This window comes from Bos taurus, chromosome 10, assembly GCF_002263795.3.
Source record: "Bos taurus isolate L1 Dominette 01449 registration number 42190680 breed Hereford chromosome 10, ARS-UCD2.0, whole genome shotgun sequence".
In the NCBI taxonomy this organism is placed as follows: domain Eukaryota; kingdom Metazoa; phylum Chordata; class Mammalia; order Artiodactyla; family Bovidae; genus Bos; species Bos taurus.
This window is the reverse complement of record NC_037337.1, coordinates 73,020,898-73,036,169: the sequence shown is the minus strand read 5'-3', so window position 1 is coordinate 73,036,169 and position 15,272 is coordinate 73,020,898. Positions and strand designations below refer to the sequence as shown.

Sequence of the window (15,272 nt, the reverse complement as noted above, 5' to 3'; positions counted from 1 at the left end):
GAAAGAAATTACTGAGTCTATGCCACAATCATAAAGGTAAAGAGTTTCCTAAGGAAATGAAACAGCACAAGCAATGGCACAAAACTGTGAGACACCATGAGGTTCTTAAGAAACACCACGATGAGAGGACTGGGGCATATGGCCAGGAAGGTAGACAGGGGTCAGATTATGCAGATAATGATGAGCCACTGAAGGATATTACTAATATAGAGACATGGCCAGATTGATATATTAGAAAGTTTTCTCTGGCAACAATGAGGAAGGCTTAAGGAGGAAGACAAAAAGAATGCTAAAATAAAAAATTTTTAGAATATGTTCAATATCTCATCTCAAATTCGTGACATATAAAATCCCAATTTATCAATTTTTAAGAGCAAAAGAATGACCAAGAAAAGTAGCTGCAAGTTTGGCATATACCTTCCAAATTTCAGACAATAAAGCTACAGTAATCAAAACAGCATGGTACAGGCACAAAAACAGACATGTAGATTAATGGAACAGAAGAGAGGGCCCAGAAATAAACCCACACATCTATGGTCAATTAATCTGCAACAAAAATGGCAAGAATATACAATGAGAAAAGACAGTCTCTTCAGTGAGTGGCTGGAAAAGCTAGACAGCCAAACATAAATCAATGAAATTATAACACTCCCTCAAACTCTAAACAAAAATAAACTCAAAATGGTTTAAAGACCAACATATAGGACATGAAAAAATTAAAATTCCTAGAAGAGAACACAGGCCAGACATTCTTGACATAAATTGTAGCAATATTTTCTAAAATCAGTCTCCCAAGGCAAAAGAAATAAGCAAAAGTAAATGAATGGGACCTAATCAAACTTAAATACTTTTGCGCAGTAGAGGAAACCATAAACAAAATGAAAAAACAGCCTACCAAATGGGAGAAAATACTTGCAAACAATGGAACCAACAAGCAGTTAGTATCTAAAATACACGAACCACTCACACAACTCAGTATCAAAAACACAAACAACCTAATCAAAAAATAGGCAAAGACCTAACTAGACATTTCTCCAAAGAAGACATACAGCTAGCCAACAGCCACACGAAAAGATGCTCAACACTGCTAATTACTAGAGAAATGCAAATCAAAATCACAATGAGGTATCACCTCATACATGTCAGAATGGCTACCATTAAAAAGCTTACAAATAACAAATGCTGGAGAGGGTGTGCAAAAAAGGGAACCCTCCTACACTGTTGCAAAGTAAGTTGGTGCAGCCACTATAGAGACTATATGGAGGTTCCTAAAGAAACTAAAATTAGAGCTACCATCAGTTCAGTTCAGTCACTCAGTCGTGTCTGACTCTTTGCGACCCCATGAACCGCAGCACGCCAGGCCTCCCTGTCCATCACCAACCACCAGAGTCCACCCAAACCCATGTCCATTGAGTTAGCGATGCCATCCAACCATCTCATCCTCTGTTGTCCCCTTCTCCTCTGCCCTCAATCTTTCCCAGCATCAGGGTCTTTTCCAATGATCAGCTCTTGGCATCAGGTGGCCAAAGTTTTGGAGTTCCAGTTTCAACATCAGTCCTTCCAATGAACACCCAGGACTGATCTCCTTTACGATGGACTGGTTGGATCTTCTTACAGTCCAAGGGACTCTCAAGAGTCTTCTCCAACACCACAGTTCAAAAGCATCAATTCTTCAGTGCTGAGCTTTCTTTATAATTCAACTCTCACATCCATACATGACTACTGGAAAAACCATAGCCTTGACTAGACAGACCTTTGTTGGCAAAGTAATGTCTCTGCTTTTTAATATGCTGTCTAGGTTGGTCATAACTTTCCTTCCAAGGAGTAAGTGTCTTTTAATTTCATGACTGCAATCACCATCTGCAGTGATTCTGGAGCCCCAGAAAATAAAGTCGGCCACTGTTCCCACTGTTTCCCCATCTATTTGCTATGAGTGATGGGACTAGATGCCATGATCTTCGTTTTCTGAATGTTGAGCTTTAAGCCAACTTTTTCACTCTCCTCTTTCACTTTTATCAAGAGGCTCTTTAGTTCTTCTTCACTTTCTGCCATAAGGGGGGTGTCATCTGCATATCTGAAGTTATTGATATTTCTCCCGGCAATCTTGATTCCAGCTTGTGCTTCTTCCAGCCCAGCATTTCTCATGATGTACTCTGCATAGAAATTAAAGAAGCAGGGTGACAATATACACCCTTGACGTACTCCTTTTCCTATTGGAACCAGTCTTTTGTTCCATGTCCAGTTCTAACTGTTGCTTCCGGACCTGCATACAGGTTTCTCAAGAGGCAGGTCAGGTGGTCTGGTATTCCCATCTCTTTTAGAATTTTCCACAGTTTATTGTGATCCACACAGTCAAAGGCTTTGGCATAGTCAATAAAGCAGAAATAGATGTTTTTCTGGAACTCTCTTGCTTTTTCGATGATGCAGTGGATGTTGGCAATTTGATCTCTAGTTCCTCTGCCTTTTCTAAAACCAGCTTGAACATCTGGAATTTCACAGTTCACGTATTGCTGAAGCCTGGCTTGGAAAATTTTAAGAATTACTTTGCTAGTGTGTGAGATGAGTGCAACTGTGTGGTAGTTTGAACTACCATATGATCCAGCAATCTTACACCTAAGGATATATGTGCACCCACAATGAAACATTACTCAGCCATAAAAAAGAATGAAATATTGCCATCTGTGACATGGATGGACCTAGAGAATATCATACTAATTCAGACAAAGACAAATATGTATCACTTACAATGTAGAATCTAAAAAATAATACAAATGAATCCAGAGACAAAGCAGAAACACAGTCACAGACACAGAAAACAAACTTATGGTTACCAAAGGGGAAAGAGAACAGAGAGGGATAATTAGGAATATGGGACTAACATATGCAAACTACTATACATAAAATAGATAAGCAACAAGGATTTACTATATAGTACAGGGAATTATATTTCATATTTTATAATAACCTATAATGGAAAATAATCTAAATATTTATTTGTTATTGTTCAGTTGTTAAGTTGTGTCCGACTCTTTGTGACTGCAGCACACCAGGCTCCACGGTCCTCTACTATTTCCCAGAGTTTGCTCAAATTGATATCCACTGAGCCAAAGATGCTATCTATCCATCTCATCCTCTGCTGCCCTTTTCTCCTTTTGCCTTAAATCTTTTCCAGCATCAGGGTCTTTTCTAATGAGTCAGCTTTTTGCATCAGGTGGCCAAAGTATTAGATATTCAGCATCAGTCTTTCCAATGAATATTTAGGGTTGATTTTCTTTAGGATTGATTTGTTTGATCTCCTTACAGTCCAAGAGAGTTTTAAGAGTCTTCTCCAACATCACAATTCTAAAGTATCAGTTCTTCAATGCTCAACCTTCTTTATGATCCAACTCTCACATCCATACATGACTACTGGAAAAACTATAGCTTTGACTATACAGAACTTTGTTGGCAAAGTGATGTCTCTGCTTTTTAACACGCTGTATAGGTTAAGCTGACTCACAGTTCTGTATATCTAATACTCTAAATTAACTAAACTTTCAAAAGAGGGAAAGGAAAGAAAGGGGGAAGAAAAGGAGGGAGTAAGAGAGAGAGAGAAAAAGAGAGAAAGGAAAGGAAAGAGGAAGGAAGGGAGGGAGAGAGGGAGGAGGGGAGAGAGAGAGAGAAAGAGACAGACAGAAAGAAAGAACTGAAGGAAGAAAAGAAGGAAAAAAGAAGGGAAGACAAAAAATCTCCATGGTTATAATGAAGGTAGATAGGTGGATCTTCTATTTTAGGGGAACTATACCCTATCCTATTCCCTGAAGAATGAACATTTTAATTGCTTTGCCAATAACCATACGGATTTGTAACAGGTCAGTTACCTCTGTTCGGCAATCTGATTTTTATCTATGTCATCTATGGCCACAAAAGAAAACAAAATTGACAGGTGCTGATGGAGATCAAACAAGAAACTTTCTTCTAATTATCATCAGGTTCTAGTTAACTGAGTTAATCCAATACTGTCATTACGACCACAGTTTTTTTCACGATTGATTTCACAATAATAAGAAAATGATCTCATCAACTGGTTAGGAAGTACTCTAGATATTAAACTATTACAGTTTGTTTATTTAAAGCTCTACTAGTTGATAGCATGGAACTTACATATGTTACCAGAAGAGACAGAAATGAATGTATGCACTTGGCTAAAACATTCTACCACAGAGAAACATACAAAAATGTTCTACAGAAATGAAGATTAAAATTTTATTCTACAGCAATCTGGTAGCAAATGGTTCACTTAAATTCACAAATAAGGAAAAGTGAAAAATATACATCTTGCTTAAAGATTATAGCTTATCCTATAAAATGTTTTTCCTTATTTCTGTAGTAGGTTCATGAATGAAATGTTCATATTAAATAAATCAGATATTTAAAACGGTAGTGATATTTGACTAAATAATACGATGAATTAAATTGATAAATGCTTGTAGTTTATATTAGTTAAGGGAAATACTCTTCTTTGGCTGGGAAGTAGTAAAATATTAACTACAAAGCCAGTTGATTATTAAAAAGACACTTTCAGAATGCCAATCAATGAGACTTTACTAAACTAACCACTAAAGCAGCAGTCTGGGGAATGTCAATTAGCAGTTAAGTTTCTCCAGTGCTTGCTCCCACTAGCACAGAATTAATAAAACATGTTTACATATTGCCTTGAGCAAACCTGAAGAATACTGCCAGTGCAATCTGAACTATAATTACATATTCATAATACCCTCCTTAATGAGAAATTTTCATTTATTCTTCATCTACTTCCCAAGTTTAACTAACTTTAGGAAAAATTCCAGTAAAAATTACCTAAAATCTCATGGCAATGTACTTTCAGTTTTATCCTTTTTCCAATTACACATGACACAAATGTAGTTCTTTGAAGACAAAATGCCTCCCAAGACCTTATTCCACATACTCCCAAAATTATATAATTAAAATTATTTTGAAAGTGTCTACATCCATAGTTTTGCACCAACTAATGTGAAGCTACAAAATGCAGTATTCTTAACTTCATCATGTCATACAGATTTCAAAACAGATATAAGAAGTGGAGATAAGGTAGTTAATTAATTATCTATTTGCCTGTAGAAAAACTGAACTTGTCTCCTCTATAGGATAACATAATATAAAATGGAAAATTTGTTGTAACAGTAAAAGAGAATAGAAATTAAGAGTTTTATGGGAAGGAAGAGAGCCCACTATAAACGGATACCTTAGGCTTAGCAGATGCAATCTTCGAACAAAGAAAGATATGGACAAACCTTAGAAGAGATGTGTAACTACTATACCTTAAGTCAACTAAAGTTTATATTCCTTGTACCTTAAAAGTAGAACCTCTGTAGATACCAAATTATTCTTTGCAAAGTCACTTCACTGAGCAACTTCTTCCATTTCTTTCCAAGTGTTTCTGAAAATCAGATTACATCTAATATCTATAGTAATTATTAAAAAAGAAGAAAGCATATGGCTTCAAATAATAATTCCAGAAAAGAAAATGAACTAGTAAAATAAGAAATTAATTTAGGATTTATTTTGGCAAATGCTAAGTATGAAGTCGTAACATGTCATCAAAGAGACCACCTGAGCTAATTAATCCTGGTTCCCAAAATGAAATTGTCTGTATAGAATTCAATCCATTTCTTAAGATAAAAGTCTGGACAGAAGGAAGGTGTGAGACACCTTTTATTTTGGTAGATACTTTTACATCAAGAAAAAGTCAACGATTCTTTAGGAATTCTGACATCACTATTGACAATCTAGAAATTTCTCCACCAGTGAGCCACAGAAAGCTGAAATTTATAGTCAATCGTGAAATACATACAAACTGGTAATCTAAACAGTTTGTCCTCTTAACTGTTGTGGATACAGAATATATTGCACAGTCTTTGTTGAGAGAGACGAAAATATACTTCTAGAATCCTGGAACTAACTATATTCTAAATACTCAGTAATAATTGAAAGTCCCTCAACCACTAAAACAAAATAAAATCATGATCCTGTATCCTTTATTTAGATTCAAATAAAATTTTACGTAAGAAAACCCCTCCAGCACTCCAGGCCTTATACTAGGTACAACAGATTATGGCTGGAAGAATTTGAAGCCTATGATACATGGATGATAACTTCAGGCACAACAAAACTGAGATGAAACTACAGACTTGATACTCAACTCTCTACATTAATGGCCTGACAGAAAAAGGGACATAAATATTTCTGGCAATCAATTTTATTTATCTCAAGTCTCTACTGTTTTGTTGCACAACCTATCCAATATTCAAACAAAATTACAATAAACACAAGAAAGCAAGAAAAACAAATCTAATATTAAGTCATAAAGTAATCAACAGAATTGAACCCAGACATGCTGAAACTATCAAAGAGGCACTCGAAAATAACACGATTAATAAGCTAAAGGAATTAGTGGAAAAAGTGGATAATATGTACAAATAGGAAATTTCAACAAAAAGATGGAGATTACCAAGGGGAGTGAAATGGAAATGCTATAAGTGAAAACTGCTATATCAGAAAGAATACCTTTGATGAGCTTATCAGCAAGAACGGCACAGAAGAATAAGTAAACTCTAAGGATAGGACAAGAAGAATTATCCAAACTTTCAAAACATAAACTCAAGAGAAGATTGAAAAAACACAAAATAGAGCATTCAAGACTGTAAAACAACATCAGAAGGTTTTACATATGTGAAATCAGAGTCTCAAAATGAAAATACAGAGAAAATGGGGCCAATTATTTAATATTTTTGTTATCACAAACTCTATTGGGAATTTTAGGCTTCGTTTTTCTTCTCTACTTTATGCTTGGAGGTTACAGGACTTTTAAAGAGACTATAAAACTAGAGAAAATAGTGTATAAGTAAATTACCTATGATTCTAACAGTAATTTCAACTTGGAGCCTCCATGTTCATATGCAAAATACAATGCACTATGTTCAAAGTTGTAGTTGTGGTTTTGAAGATGCGTGTAGGTTTTACCATCTGTTTCATCTATCTTCTTTTTGTTGTCAGGGCCCTTTTCTACATTTTTTTTTACTTCATTTCACTGTATTCATTATTTTCCTTTCATATTATACTCTTTAAGCTATTTTATTAAGAAATAACTGTTTTTAGATTATTCAATAGTTTAGATTGAGACAGCAGATCAAGATCCAATGTGCTCCATTCAACAAAGTTTGTACCTATACTTTCCAATTACACAAATACCCATGTGTTCGCCCAAGACAAAATATGATTATCTACATGGCTCACAAAAGCCATAACCCCAAGTTCGTTTCCAAAATGGATGCTACAGCTTCTGAGCCATTAGGCCTGTCCTGTATCATATCCTTTGACAAAATATATTTTACAGCTCATTTCTCATAAATATAACTGCACTGTACTTAACTGATAGTAAATCTGCTCTTTTTCATGACAAGGAGTTCAATTCTATTTTCATGGCTTACAGCTGACTATTAATAAATGAAGCCCCTATTTCTAAAAAATACAAAGTGAGCAAAAATGAAGAGCTACTTCAGTATGTCTGCCAATGACATTCTTAAAAGGGAACTAGTACAATTCAATTTCAAAAGACCTAATAAGACAGTAGGAAAAAGTAATATATTAACTTAGCATTAAGCACCATTCGTTTCTCACAAAAGAGTTAAGTTCTATAAACTCAGACTCTAGCAGTGTTAAAGTGTCAGTTAAAAACAGAAACAACAAAGCCCTAAACATCAGCTCCTCAATGAAAAGTTCTTCTGGACACTTACCCGAGTCTTCCTAGCATCTCAAGCTCAGGAACCTGTGGTCCACATGTCTCTATCTGCAGTGGTTGGTATTCATACAGAGCTTCTTCAAGTTTTTGAATGGGTGCTAATGAAATATGCTGACCCTGTTAGAAAAATGAAAGAAAATAATACTTGTAAATATTACTTTCATATTACTACTTATTTGCAGTTTTTAAAGATGAGCTAAATTTCTTCACGTTAAAAATATTACCTGTTTTTCATTGTATTACTGAAATCCACATTATATAATTAACACACAGCGACAAATAATTTAAAGGAAGAAAATCAAATCCATCATTAAATTCAAATTTAGCCTTAAAGAGTAGTTGTTCAATGTCAATGGTGAAAGTGAAAAGTGTTAGTCGCTCAGTCATGTCTGACTCTGCGATCACATGGACTACAGCCTGCCAAGCTCCTCTGTCTATAGGATTTTCCAGGCAAGGATACTGGAGTGGGTAGCCATTTCCTTCTCTGGAGGATCTTCTCAACCCAGGGATCAAACCTGGGTCTCCTGCACTGCAGGCAGATTCTTTACCATCTGAGTCACCAGGGAAGCCCAATGTCAACGGCAGAATTCACCAAATATATAAGCATAATCTGTTCTCACATTTTCCTATTACAATTTTGATAATTTGTGCTTTCTTGAAAGTTTTAGATAGGGAGCACAGTAATGAAATCATTATGTGCAAAGTTTTGCCACAGAATGTCTATTCTGAGTCTATAATGGAAGTAAACTTACTTATCAAATGTGTGTATTTGATGTCTACTTACACACACACACACAAAATGAGAAAAGTTTATGCAAAAACTAAGTTGGATAAAATATCCACATATTTTTCTGAAAAGTACTACTGGAAAACTAAAATTAAAAGACCATATTTGATTAAAAATATACAAAATAAAATGCCACTCAGCAACATAGCACCATTACATTGAGATTTCCATATTTATAATCTGAGCATAGAATTCTAATTTTTGAATATGTGTATTTTTTTTACAGTCCATGTTTTCTGATTCTAACTACAGTTCTGTTACTTTTCTTGGTATAGTTCTCATCAGTTTCTCTATGTCCTAACTTTCTAATAAAAACTAGTTTTTACAGTTATTAGTTCCAATATTTTCTAATTTTTAATTTATTTCTCTTATTACCTCCCTTAGTTTCCTTTTCTTTTTCCCCTATATTACTAAGTTGGATACATAAAGCAATTGTTTTCTCTTTTATTTAAAGGAGGAGGAAAAAAAGGTAAAAACCATGACTTACAAGTGCAGCTGAGGCAGTGACGAATGAGACACTGAAGATGTCTGTATATGACTCATGGTTTTTCTCTTCAACAACTTTAATATGCTGTAACATTATCTTAGCTAGTTTAACATAATATTAATAGCTTCTCTGACACTGGGACCTCACAAGTCCATCACCAAATCTGGGGAAAGGACTTGAAAAAACATTTCTCCAGAGATACACAAATGGCCAATAAGCACAAGGAAAGATGACTAACATCACTACTCATTAGGGAAATCCAAATCAAAACTATAATGATATACAGTCATCTCTCAGTATCTCTAGGGCTGGAGGAGAGGTCTGGTGCCACGATCCAGATACCAAAATTCGCAGATACACAAGTCTCTTATATAAAATGGCATACTAGTACAGTCAGCCCACTCCATCCCCAGATTCCTCATCCCTGGGTTCTGCGTCCACAAACTGACCAAACCCAGATGGAACTTCATGGTTGGCTGAATCCATAGATGTGGAAGCCACAAATACAGAGGGCCCCACTGTGGCACTTCACACCCACAGCTATTTAGGATGTCTATTATCCAGAACAAAAACAAAAAACACATAAAATAACAAGTACTGGCAAGGATGTGGAGAAACTGGAACTCACGTGCATTGCTGATGCGAATGTAAAATGGTGTTACTGTGGAAAACAGATAGCAATTCCTCAAAAGATTAAATATAAAATTACCATATGAGCTGGGCTTTCCTGGTAACTCAGACGGCAAAGAATCCACCTACAATGCAGGAGACCCAGGTTCAATCCCTGGGTTGGGAAGATCTCCTGGGGAAGGGACTGGCTACCCACTCTAGTATTTCTGCTTGGAGAAATCCATGGACAGGAATAGACAGGCTACAGTCATGGGGTTGGAAAGAGTCGGACACAACTGAGCAACTAACACTTGCACCTGCACTACCATATGAGCTAACAACTCCGTTTCTTGGTTATACCCAAAAGGAAGGAAGCAAGAACTTGAACAGTTGTGCTCATAGCAGCATTATTCACAATAGCCAAGAGATAAAGTAACCCATGTTTCCATCAATTAATTAATGAATAGGATATACAACATAATGGACTATTTTGTTGCTGTTCAATCACTAAGTCATGTCCGACTCTTTGTGACCCCATGCAATGCCACACCAGACATCCCTGTCTTTCACTATCTCCCAGAGTTTGCTCAAATTTATGTCCATGGAGTCAGTGAGCTATCTAACCATCTCACCCTCTGCTGCCTTCTTCTCCTTTTGCCTTCAATCCTTCCCAGCATCAGGGTCTTTTCTAATGAATCGGCTCTTCATATCAGTTGGACACAGTATTGGAGTTTCAGCTTCAGCATCAGTCTTTTCAATGAATAGTAAGGACTGATTTCCTTTAGGATTGATTGGTTGGATCTCCTTGCTGTCCAGGGGATTTTCAAGAGTCTTCTCTAACACCACAGTTCAAAAGCATCTACTCTTCAGTACATAGCCTTCTTTATGGTCCAACTCTCACATCCGTACATGACTACTGGAAAAACCATTAAGTTTGACTATATGGACTTTTGTTGATAAAGTGATGTCTTTCATTTTTAGTATGTGTCTAAGTTTGTCATAGTTTTTCTTCCAAGCACCGAGTGTCTTTTAATTTCATGGCTGCAGTCATCATTCACAATGATTTTGGAGCCCAAGAAAATAAGATCTGTCACTGTTTCCACTTTTTCCCCTTCTATTTACCATGAAGTGATGGGACTGGATGCCATGATCTTAGTCTTTTGAATGTTGAGCTCTTAAGTCAGTTTTCTGACTCTCCTCTTTCACCCCTCATTGAAGCTCTTTAGTTCCCCTTTACTTTCTGTCATTAGAGAGGTATCATTTGCATATATAAAGTTGTTGATATTTCTTCTGACAATCTTGATTCCAGTCTGTGATTCATCCAGCCTGGCATTTCCCATGATGTACACTGCAAATAAGTTAAATAAACAGCATGACAATATACAGCCTTGTTGGACCCTTTTCCCAATTTTGAACCAGTCAGTTGTTCCATGTAAGGCTGTAACTGTTGCTTCTTAACCCGCATACAAGTTTCTCAGGAGACACGTAAGGTGGCCTGGTATCTCCATCTCTTTAAGAATTTTCCACAGTTTGCTGTGATCCACACAGACCACCTGACCTGCCTCTTGAGAAATCTGTATGCAGGTCAGGAAACAACAGTTAGAACTGGACATGGAACAACAGACTGGTTCCAAATAGGAAAAGGAGTACGTCAAGGCCGTATATTGTCACCCTGCTTATTTAACTTCTATGCAGAGTACATCATGAGAAACGCTGGACTGGAAGAAGCACAAGCTGGAATCAAGATTGCCGGGAGAAATATCAATAACTTCAGATAAGCAGATGACACCACCCTTATGGCAGAAAGTGAAGAGGAACTCAAAAGCCTCTTGATGAAAGTGAAAGTAGAAAGTGAAAAAGTTGGCTTAAAGCTCAACATTCAGAAAACGAAGATCATGGCATCCGGTCCCATCGCTTCATGGGAAATAGATGGGGAAACAGTGGAAACAGTGTCAGACTTTATTTTTCTGGGCTCCAAAATCACTGCAGATGGTGACTGCAGCCATGAAATTAAAAGACACTTACTCCTTGGAAGGAAAGTTATGACCAACCTAGATAACATATTCAAAGGCAGAGACATTACTTTGCCAACAAAGGTCTGTCTAGTCAAGGCTGTGGTTTTTCCTGTGGTCGTGTATGGATGTGAGAGTTGGACTGTGGAGAAGGCTGAGCGCCGAAGAATTGATGCTTTTGAACTGTGGTGTTGGACAAGACTCTTCAGAGTCCCTTGGACTGCAAGGAGATCCAACCAGTCCATTCTGAAGGAGATCAGCCCTGGGATTTCTTTGAAAAGGAATGATGCTAAAACTGAAACTCCAGTACTTTGGCCACCTCATGCGAAGAGTTGACTCATTGGAAAAGACTCTGATGCTGGGAGGGACTGGGGGCAGGAGGAGAAGGGGACGACAGAGGATGAGATGTCTGTATGGCATCACTGACTCGATGGACGTGAGTCTGAGTGAACTCCAGGAGTTGGTGATGGACAGGGAGGCCTGGCGTGCTGTGATTCATGGGGTCGCAGAGAGTCGGACATGACTGAGCAACTAAACTGAACTGAACTGAACTGAATCTCTAGGTGATAAGACTGTGTGAACTATTTATATTTTTACCTCTATGCAATATTTTTTAAATTCATCAAAATGGGTAAACTTTACATTTATAACCATAAAAAGTATAAAAAACAATATATATGGGGCCATATTGAGCAACAGCATAGGGAAACAATTCATACCCAATGACAACTGGCTTGATGTCTTCAATAAGCCACAGCATGAGAAAGAAAATCAAGAAATGTAGCATGAGATATGAGCTGTTCTAGATTTTTTAAAAATTAAAAAGTTTAATAATATAACAAGAGTCATTAGCTCAGTAACAATTTAGGAAGGAAAAAACAGACATTTTTTAGGAAGGAAAAAAATGAGACACCTGAGGGAAAATGGATAAAATTTGAATATGGCCTGGGTATAAGAATACATTGGAAACATTTTATTAACTTTGTTTGGTGTGATTATGGCATTATGGCTATGTACAAGGATGTCCTATATCAGGGCAGGTCAGAGGGAGATGCAGACTAAACAATTTAAAGGTAAAATTTTACAACCTGCAATTTACTTCCAAATCATTCTGAAAAAATATATATGAAGCAAATTAAAAATTACTGAATCTAGACATTAGGCATATGAGTTTCACTGTAAGATTTTTCTACTTTGTATTTTGGAAATTTTTCATTATAAATAGTTTTAAAACCTATGCAATCTTTGTTAGTTTCAAAAGAAAAATAGCTATGCATTTATAGCCGAGGAAAATAAAATAGTGCCAAAGAAAGAAGAGCCTAGAATCAAGTAGGTCAGGTTTGTAGCTATTTTAGTAACTAGGTTTGAAGATCTGAGTACTGACTGAGAGGAAGAGGGGGAAAAAGTTTTAATTAAAACTGCAAGACTTGGTAGTAACCTGAAATAGCTCAGCTGAATATTAAATGAGAAAACCAGACAAATCTGAAGACTAACTGAAACAGGATAATTGGGAAAGAGAAGGATTGAGAAAATTTTTAAAGATAAAACACGGACTTTGGAGAAAGTATTTGCAAATGACATGCCTTATAGAAAATTTGTATCCAGTATACATGTTAAGGACTCTTAAAACTGAAAAATTCTTTAAAAAAACAAAACCTCCAATTTAAAAATGGGTAAGGATTTTAATAGTCGTTTCACCAAAGAAGATACATCAAAGGCTAATAAGTACAAGAAATGATGCTCAACAGCAGTAATCATTAGAAAAATGCAAATTAAAAGTACAATGAAGTACTACTTCACACCCCCCACAATGGCTATAATCAAAGTGTCACTAAGGATATAGAGAAATTAGAACCCTTAAACACTGCTGATGAGAGTGTACAATGGTGTGACCACTTTGAAATAAGTTTGGCAGTTTCTCATAAATTTACTATACAACTTGATAATTCCACTTAAAGGTATCTACTCAAGAGAAATGTATGTTCAAAGACTTTTACAAGAATGTTCACAGCAGCATTATTCATGGTAGCCAAATAGTGGAAACAATTTAAATGTCCATCAACTGGTGAATGGATAAGCAAAATGAAGTATATTCATACAAAATGAATATGAATTCATTCATTTAATATTCATATGCTGAATACTATTTAGCAACAGAAGGGAATAAGATATTGATACATGCTGTAACATATGAACTTCAAAAATATTATAATCAAAAAAGAAGCCAGGCAAAAGACTATATATTGTTTGATTCCATTTGTAAGTAATGTTCACAGAAGGTGAAACTATAGATAGTAACATTAATAATTGCTAGGGGCTAGGAATGTGAATGTAAAGTGACTATACAAAAGTACAAAAATCACTGAATCATACATTTTAAATCAGCAACTTTTTGTAGCAAGTAAACTATAACTTAATAAGTTTGTTTACGAAATAAAGAGTTTAAGATGGTGGTTCAATCAATTCAACATTGTTGACTATGTATGAAATTTACATGTAGAAATTTTCAGTAAAGGCAGCTAAAAATATAAACAAAAGAGAAGTTTTGCTATTATCACCAACAAAATGATGGTCAAAGTCATAAGAAAAAATAAAAATTGGGGGAGACAAATGTATAAAGTGTGAGATCCTAGTAATGAGTCCTGAAAAACACCCACAGTAAGTAATTCAAGTATGTTTTGTTGACCTTTCAAAACTATTAACACAAAACCGAGGCCTTTTCAATTTCTGTTGCAGTTGCCATATAAATAATAAATAAATGAGGCTGAGGGTAAAAATGTAGTGTGGAGAGGCACAGCAAGTCATGCAAACTTAGATAAGATCCACGTACTCAGGTGGGAAACTGCAGGCAAACTGTACATTCAAAAGCATAATTAATGTTTTACTCCCCCAAAATGTAACAAAATAGAGCCCTTGTTTCTCTCCTAAGATATACCTTAGAGCACTAGATTATATTTCAATAATTTTCTAGTCACACATTTGTAGAAAAGCATTTGTAGAAAAGTAAAGAAAGTGAAGTCACTCAGTCATATCCAACTCTTTGCAACCCCATGGTCTGTAGCCTACCGGAACCTCCGTCCATGGGATTTTGTATTGGAGTGGGTTGCCATTTCCTTCTCCAGAGGATCTTCCTGACCCAGGGATTAAATCCAGGTCTCCCGCATGGCAAGAAGACGCTTTACTGTTTGAGCCATACAACTCCCTTAAAAAGACTTTCCAAAATTCAGCTCATTTCAATATAGAAAAACATAAAAACATTTGAAGAACAATGCAAATGCTGACAAAGATAATTATACATGGCGGTAATTTTAAGTAATAATTTGAAATATATCTTTAACTTGTCTTACTCAGCAAGCTTCACATTTACTATAAAAATGTTTACAATTTACTGAGATTAATCTGTTGATTGAGATTCATGGTAAATAGATGGGGAAACAATGGAAATAGTGAGAGACTTAATTTTGGGGGGCTCCAAAATCACTGCAAATGGTGACTGCAGCCATGAAATTAAAAGACACTTGCTCCTTGGAAGAAAAGCTATGACAAACCTAGACAGCATATTACAAGCAGAGACAT

The 15,272-nt window shown here is 36.0% G+C and overlaps 1 protein-coding gene across 3 annotated transcripts in view; it reads right to left on the bottom strand.

Moving 5' to 3' along the window:
* The window catches only part of MNAT1 (MNAT1 component of CDK activating kinase), a 210,015-nt gene that overhangs the window by 68,922 nt on the left and 125,821 nt on the right, over positions 1-15,272 (bottom strand). For all 3 annotated transcript variants that reach the window (XM_059890503.1, NM_001105409.1, XM_059890504.1), the window contains one exon: positions 7,797-7,918. In XM_059890503.1, coding sequence (XP_059746486.1) covers positions 7,797-7,918 — 122 coding nt within the window. Of the gene's footprint in view, positions 1-7,796; positions 7,919-15,272 lie in introns of those variants that run through there.